This window comes from Macaca mulatta, chromosome 6 (assembly GCF_049350105.2).
Source record: "Macaca mulatta isolate MMU2019108-1 chromosome 6, T2T-MMU8v2.0, whole genome shotgun sequence".
NCBI lineage: Eukaryota > Metazoa > Chordata > Mammalia > Primates > Cercopithecidae > Macaca > Macaca mulatta.
This window is the reverse complement of record NC_133411.1, coordinates 105,906,901-105,914,450: the sequence shown is the minus strand read 5'-3', so window position 1 is coordinate 105,914,450 and position 7,550 is coordinate 105,906,901. Positions and strand designations below refer to the sequence as shown.

At 54.6% G+C, this 7,550-nt stretch overlaps 1 protein-coding gene across 2 annotated transcripts; it reads left to right on the top strand.

Annotated features, from left to right (window-relative positions):
- The first annotated feature begins 1,665 nt into the window (after positions 1 to 1,665).
- On the top strand, positions 1,666 to 4,546 carry LOC144341505 (uncharacterized). Of its 2 annotated transcripts, none has more exons than XR_013418466.1 (2): positions 1,666 to 2,255; positions 3,270 to 4,546. XR_013418466.1 is itself a non-coding variant. In XM_078005067.1 (2 exons), the coding sequence occupies exons 1-2, from the start codon at positions 1,714 to 1,716 to the stop codon at positions 3,047 to 3,049; spliced, it is 309 nt and encodes a 102-aa protein (XP_077861193.1). In that variant the 5' UTR covers positions 1,666 to 1,713; the 3' UTR covers positions 3,050 to 4,546. The 2 variants fall into 2 exon arrangements, 1 of the variants encoding a protein (XP_077861193.1); XM_078005067.1 differs by having other exon boundaries at positions 1,666 to 1,825; positions 2,853 to 4,546.
- Positions 4,547 to 7,550: the final 3,004 nt, after the last annotated feature.

Here is a 7,550-nt window from a genome sequence, read left to right as displayed (position 1 = left end):
AGATGGCTTGTTTAAAAATACACATTCCCTGGCTGCGCTCGAAGAAACTGGACTTCAGTGGTTTAGTGGGGGTGTGCATAGGCCAGGTGATTCTGAGGACCACGAGGGGTTAGGGACTGCCCCGTTAATTCCGGCCAATGGAGAGATCAGACCATCCAGCATTGTCTGCAGCATATTTCTTTTTCCTCTTTTGCAATGAATATTTGATGCTCAGCGGGATGAGCCCCAGGATGACGCACACATGAAAGAAAAATCCATGCCTCTCCATCTTTTCCCCAGGATTGCCCTTTGGTGAGACTCTCTTTTGCGACTGCTTCACTTTCCCCGGTTCACAGAACAAACCTCTTCTTAGTCTCTTTAGTTGTCTCTTATCTGTTCAACAAACACCCACTGCGCAGGACCATCCTCCAGTAAGCCGTCCAGTGGGGCCGTTTGGGAGCCCTTCTTCGTGGGGTGAGCACTGAAGGAACCGGGGCCCCATAAGCCCGTGCTTTTGTCGGGGCTGCCCCCTCTCCCATCTCAGGGTACCTGGCACCAGGCTGTTAAGCTGTGGATAGGCAACCGCACATCCCATTGGGTGTGCGTATTTCAGCACGTGGAGTTGGCCAGTGAAGCCGGCCGATGTCGGCACAGCGTACAGCAGCGCGCCTGTCCGTGGGGAGGAAGGGTCGTCCCGCCTCCCCTCCAGGCCAGTCCTGTTGCGCCTCCTCCTGCCCCACTCTGACTTTCGCGCGCCCAGGGGTCTCTGAGGGTCGCGCCCGATACCCTCCTCTACCCCAAGGCTTCTTCTCCCCAAGGGCCGGGCTGGGGACCCAGGAGCGTCACAGCCTCCGTAGGCCCCGGAAATCGCAACTTGGTCAAAGATAAGCCTGCCGCGATCAGCTTTTCTCACCACCTTGGGGATCCACTCTCCGTCCGTCCTTCCCGACCTCAGGCTGCAGAGAAAACTTGGGGGCGGCGGTCGAGGAAGCCGCGCCCCGAGGCTCCCAGCACAGCCCCAAGAGGAATCCTGCCGGCAACAAAAAGCTGTGCGCGCGGCCGGGCGCGAGCCTCCGCGTCCAGGTGGGGTCTCCGCGCCCCAATTCCACCCCGCCCCGCATCGGCGCTCCCCGCAAGTGAGGGGTTTCCACACGCCCCGGCGTTCCCGCACACTCAGGGTCTCCCTCGACCCCCCGGGAGATGCTCCCCGCTTTCTATCCCGCCCCGCTCTGGCGCGCCCGGTAAACGATGTGACCCCGCCCCGCTGCGGTCTCCCCTCCCCAGGACACTGCCCCCGTCCCCACTTGTGGTGCTCGGGGCATCTCTAAAGCCCCCAACCAGAGTCCTCCAACCCACCCGCGAGGCTCGCGCACCAGCAACGCGGCCCCGCCCGCAGGGACCCCGCCCACCTGTGGCTCTACCCCCGCCTCTGCGGCCTCCCCCACCGCTAGCGCGGCCCCCACCTAGGACGACCCCCGCGTAGGTCCTCCTGCCCACACCCGCCCCCTCGCCAGCCCCTGCCCCAGCCCCTAGCCGTGACCCCGCCCCTAGCCGCCCCCCCGCCCCCGCCCCGCAGCCCCTCCCGTGCGCTCGGGCCCATCCCGTCACCGCCCATTGGCCCTGGGTCCGCTCAGGGGCGCCGGCCTGGCGGCGGTTCCGAGTCGGGCGCGTGCCGGCAGGGTTCCCATTGCCAGCGGCGCAGCCAGACTAGGGGCTGCCCTCCGCCTTCTCGCCATGGACGCGGACGACTCCCGGGCCCCCAAGGGCTCCTTGCGGAAGTTCCTGGAGCACCTCTTCGGGGCCCGCAAGGCCATCGGCGTGCTGACCAGCGGCGGGGATGCTCAAGGTGCGCGCCCCCCTCCCGGCGGCGAGGGAGTGACGGACGGAGGAGGGAGAACAGGGCGAAGTGGATGGGGCGACGGGGCAGAAGAGGGGGAAGCGATGGGAGGACCCGGGGAAAGGTGGGGAAGCGATGGGAAGAACCGGGGAGACGAGCGGGGAAGCGATGGGGAGAACTGGAGAGAAGCCCGTGACCCGGAGCGGCAGGGGTACCTGCGGGGCGGCGTGAGCCGGCAAGGCAGCCCCGGGGTCCTTGCCGGGTGGGGCGGAGGAGGAAGGGACACGGCGGTAGGAACCTCCGTCCGGAAGAGAGTGAGGTTTCCACCCCCTCCGGTTTATGTTTTAAATTGAGCCTGGCAGAGGGGGTCGCCTGGAGCGCCCTTTGGGGACGTTCTCCCTCAGAGCTGTAGGACAGGGCCGGGCTTCCCCTCCGAAGCGTGAGTACAGCGCGATCACTTGCTAAGTGGCCCCCCGCCCCCTAACTCCGCCCCACGTCATCCCCCAGCATGTCGCTTTTCCGTTGGAAGAGTTTAAAAAAGGGTTTCCTAAAAGGATTTAAAAAAAAAAAAAAAAAAAGGGTTTCCTGCACTAGTTGCTTTTCGGCTAGTGACGATACCGAAAACTAAAATGGGTCCCAGGCCCTCCCCGCCAGCCTCTGCGGACGGGAAGGACCAGGAAGCGGGGACTCGGGGACGTCAGCGGAGCCGGGGCGCGGGCTCTGGGCTTCCCCTTCCCTGCAATGTAGAAGCGGCTCTCCAGGAGGGGCCCGAGTCTGGGCCCACGACGCGGGCGCGCCGGGAGGACATTTAACAATGACGAGCCGGAGGTGGTGGAGACTGTGCGCCTCAGGCCCCGGGTGCACGTGGGGGCGCCAGTGCCCCGACGGTGGAGCGTCCCGATCCTTGCAGCCGCTGGATGGTAGATCCGCGCTTCCCAGGCGAACGCTACCTGGGAGCCTTAGCGATCGCGCGGGCTGGAGACGCGACGCGCCCGGAGCTGGGTTTTGATTTTTATTTTCCGGGTTCCTCCTGCAGCAGATGCGTGGAAAGGCCCGGATGGCGGATTTCCTCCCGTTTCGGGACCGCGCACTGAACAAGGATGGAGCCGGGATGGGCCCCCAGCCCACGGCCCCGGTGACCTTCCCTTCGCCCTTGAGCGCGCGGGGCGGGCGCGGGTGCTGCAGGTTGGGGCGCTGTGGGCCCCGCCCGGCCCGCCGCGGGCGCCTACGTGATGCCGGGCCCGTAGTCTCCTTGCGCCCAGGCCGGGACATCCGTCTGCTACGCACTCCCCGAGCCCGCAGCGTAGCCTCCCCAGGCCCAGCACCCCCCGCGGGAGACCCCAGTGGCAGCGCCAGACTCCGCCCTGCAGCCCGACCCCCAGCGCCCCTTCGAAGTGCTCTGGCGTTAGCGTTCTAGTAAAAGGACCCCCCAGCCTCAGCATTCCTCCTGTAGGGTTGGATTCTCAGAGAAAGAAAAGGTGATGCAGCAGACGCTGGGATTGGAGAAATTACCAGAGTGAAGTGGAAATAGTCTGGCCAGCGTGACTTAAACCGGCCCGGAGATGTGCAAGTACCAGTGGAACCGCCTGGGGTCGGGATAGGACCCAGAGTGGCTTCTCAGTCAAAGGCCTTCAGAAGCAGAGGGAACATCTTGAGTGACTTTACCCGGGCCGCGAAAGACAAGAAACCTTTGGCACGGGAAGAGGAACCGATCTCTGGAAGTCACCAGGGCGGGTGGAAGGTCAGGGGTTCAAGGTTATTTTGGAATTTAGGTGCTGTGGTTCCTGCACGGTGGCTCATGCTTGTCATTCCAGTGCATTGGGAGGCCAAGGCAGGAGGATCGCTTGAGCCCAGGAGTTCCAGAGCAGCCTGGACAACATAGTGAGACTCTGTGTCTACAAAAAAAAAAAAAAAAAAAAAAACACGAAAGAAAAACACATTAAGATGCTGTATGTATTGGAAAATATTGATGGGTCATTCTTTTGAGCTTCATGTCCAAAAGCTTGCTAAAATGCTTGGGAGTTTGTGTACAGGCATGTGAGATTAGGATACATTGGCAGAATCGCGGTGTTCTCTGTTATCCTGGTTTTGCCACCCGGGAGGAGTTACACATATTGAAGGTTAGTAAGTCCACGCCTCTTCTCTTCTGGGGAAAAAGGTACTTTGGAAACCAATATTATGTGGGAACGTGGCTTGGTTGGTACAGCCTTGGCTTAATGGGAGACAGCTGCCCTCAGCTCTGCAGGTGGCATCAAATACGGTGGCCTCGAGCCCACATGGGTCACACCTGGGCTGTCCCTGGGGAAGCCCGCCACGGCGGGTCACCTGGGCATTCTTTCCCTGGCAGAGCCGAAGTCACAATTTTTTTGTAGACTCTAAAGAGCTTTACCCTTCCGAGATATGATCTTGAATCTTTTGGAGCATTTGGACGCATTTCTTTTAAGGAAGTTCACCTCCAGATGTGCTCAGACGGCCTGGTCTTAGCTGCCACAGATTTACAAATTCTTACAGTAAGTAGGTTATTCCTCGAGAATTTATCTGTTGTGCCCCCATTCTTTTTGCCATTTTATTCTGATTCTATATTAGTACTTGATTTTCCCTGACATAGAAGACTTGCCTGTAGCTAGAGATCAGAGAACATATTCACATTCGAGTATTAATTTCAGGGGAATTATCTGTCAGATGTGAAATTATGGTAAAATTCCATATATTAAAATGACCATAGCTACCATTTGTTGAAAATATTTTGTATACTAGGAGCTTTACAATTCTTATCTCCAAGCCTAGATACATGATCCCAAGAGAGGCATGCCCTCATTTTGGAAGTGGGGAGAAAGACTCACAAAGAAAAATAACTTAGGTAAGGGCATGAGGGGCATAAGTGATTGTGGTAGGAGCAAAACAGATCCTAATTCCAAATATTGTACTCTCCCTTAGACCATGAAGAGTGCTTATGTCTGGCTCTGTCACCCAGGCTGGAGTGTAGTGGTGCCATCATAGCTCACTGCAGCCTCAAACTCCTGGGCTCAAGTGATCCTCCTGCCTCAGCCTTCTGAGTAGCAAGGAAGACAGGAATGCACCATCATGACCAGCTAATTGTTATGATGATGATGATGATGATGATGATTTCTGTAGAGACAGGATCTCACTATGCTGCTGAGACTGGCCTTGAACTCCTGGCCTCCTCTAGTGAGCCTCCTGCCTTGGCCTCCCAAAGAGCTGGAATTACAGACATGAGCCATCATGTCAGGCCTCCACCATACTTTTCATGGGACTTTCTTGGCGAAGCTCCTTAATCTAGTTAATGCTCAAAAGTGAACAAAACCCAACTTGCTCAAAATTACACAGATATTCTTTGGGTGGTTTTGTGAGGGGAATGGAAAATAACTTTTTATAGCGATAGGAGTCAAGGTGGCAAAAAATCATATTAAGGCTTAATACCAACGCGATGGGCTGCTTTTCTTCCCCCAGTAGAGTTCATATTATTTAATTATAAGATAAAATTGAAAATCTCTTTCCTGTATTCCTGACTCCCCAGGCCTTGAATGAAGAAAGTATTTCTCAGGCTTGGTTTTTTTTGTTGTTGTTTTGTTTTGTTTTGTTTTTCCTACTTCTTTGGGTATCTTCTGTCTCAGGCTGTGGGATTTTTTGTTTTTTGTTTCCCCCTGCTTCTTTGGGTATCTTCTGTTGTCCCAAGACATGTCTGGAAACTTAAATTGATTTTCACTCAATCTAAAATAAGCTCCCCAGCTCTTGATCACGGACTGATCATGACTAAGTGCCCACCGCCACGTCACGCTGTGCCACACACCAAGAGTAACTCATTGTCTTAGTCACAGGTTGTGGCTTCTGCAGGGCCTGATGCCTGGTGGAGCTGAGTGTACTGGGAAGTCCAGGTGCATCCTTAGGGTGGGCTGGATGCGAAAGCAGCGTCCTTTTTGCCTGTGGTGACAGGAACATCAATACAGTATTTATAGAAAGTTCATATAAATTGAGTATCAACCTTTCCAATCCTAGTGAGAATAGCTAGCGTTTAGTGACTCTCTGTTATGTGGCAGGCCCTCAGTGATGCTGGGCACTGACTTATCCCCACTTTACACATGAGCAAGGGATGCCCGAGGTGTTCCAGCTTCCCTGAGTTCACAGAGCTCCGTGGTGTGGCCAGGCCCTGTGGCTGCAGCAGGGATGTTCAGTGCTGCGTGTAGCTGTGTCTTCGCTGTGACTTTCCCATGCCCAGCACCACGCCTGGCGCTTGACAGGAACACAAATGTTTGCTGCCTGCCTCCCGCCTGGAATCTCCAGTGAGGAGCAGGAAACCAGGGCTTCTAGCTGTCTTCTTCATTCATGAAGTCCTTTAGAGGAATTCAACCCTCTCTAATCAAAAGTACCCAACATCCTCAGGTCAATATGTATACACTGTTAAGACTTCAAGATTAGTACCTTAAAACCGAAGTCAGAAGTGTGAGGTTTCAATTGACTGGACATGCATTAGGTCAATGACATACATATTTATTGGACACCAGGCTTGATCCCCACATGGGCACCTTTGGTGTCTGAAGCAATATTCCTTGGGTGGTTTTGTGAGGGCAACGGAAAATGACTTTTTATAGCGATAGGAGTCAAGATGGCAAAAATGATATCAAGGCTTAGTACCAATGTGATGGGCTGCTTTTCTTCCCCCAGTAGAGTTCATATTATTTAATTATAAGATAAAATGGAAATCTCTGAAGCAACGCTTCGGAGCGCAGTCGGATGGAAGGGGAAACTGAGAACAGTGCCGTTTCGCCTCACACAGCTCCGGCGCCCCTCACCATCCTGTACACACACATTCTTTGATGGGATCTTTTCAGTGTAAAGTGCAGTAATTGATTTTGCAGAAATTACTGGGTCTGGGAGGCAGACGATGAGTGATGGTGTCACCCCGTGGCACAGTGGGAGATTTATGTGATGGCATCATTTTCTATGAATGCAGACCGCTTTGTGTGCCATACTCGGAGGACCCTTCGAAGCTAGACATTTTGTCATCTTTCAAAAGAAGCATGTTTTCCTTCTTGGTTACAGAAAACTAAAAGCTTTTGATACAGGACTCCAACCTTTTATCAGGGAGAATCAGGGCTCTTTAAATAAGCTCTACCAATCGGATGGGCCATCAGAAACAATTAAAATTAGAAAGATGAAGATACGGTAACAACGTGGTCAGGGCAAACGTCACGATACCAGATTGCACGTTCACAGTTGCCTTTCTGCTAAGAACGTGCGGGTGAATATGGAACAGAGGGCCATGTGTCAGTAGTTGGGTTGCGTTTTGTGTTTCTTTTCTACAAGCCCTTTCTGGTGTGTTTGTGTATATTACAGAGTAGCTGCCCAGAGGCTGCCATTTCCCTCCCCACTCCTTGGTTCTCTCCATCTTCACCCCCAATTCCCAGTCCTTTGTTTGGAATTACAGTCATTGTGCTTGTCAGGATGGAAGAGGGAGCCAGACACATGGCAGACCAGAGCACTGAGAGGCAGAGACTTACTTATAAGTCCCGCCCTGGCCCTGCAGTCTGGAGTGCTGAGATAGGGTCTCGGTGTTTTCCTCTGCAGAATGGAGGCATCACTCGGTCTCTGTCTTCTCTCCCTGTCTCTTTCTTCACTCCCCTCTTCCCTAACACACATCCACAGTGAAAGTCTTCAGGAGGCAAAAGAGAAAAGGCTGGACTGTGCTGGGTCCCCCAACCCCAGGGCCCATTTG

Bases quoted from the DNA above. Each gene is read 5' to 3' on its own strand.
- LOC144341505 (XM_078005067.1), top strand. From the start codon at position 1,714: ATGGACGCGGACGACTCCCGGGCCCCCAAGGGCTCCTTGCGGAAGTTC. The intron at 1,826-2,852 runs GTGCGCGCCCCC...TTCCTCCTGCAG, and splicing joins CAGCGGCGGGGATGCTCAAG to CAGATGCGTGGAAAGGCCCG.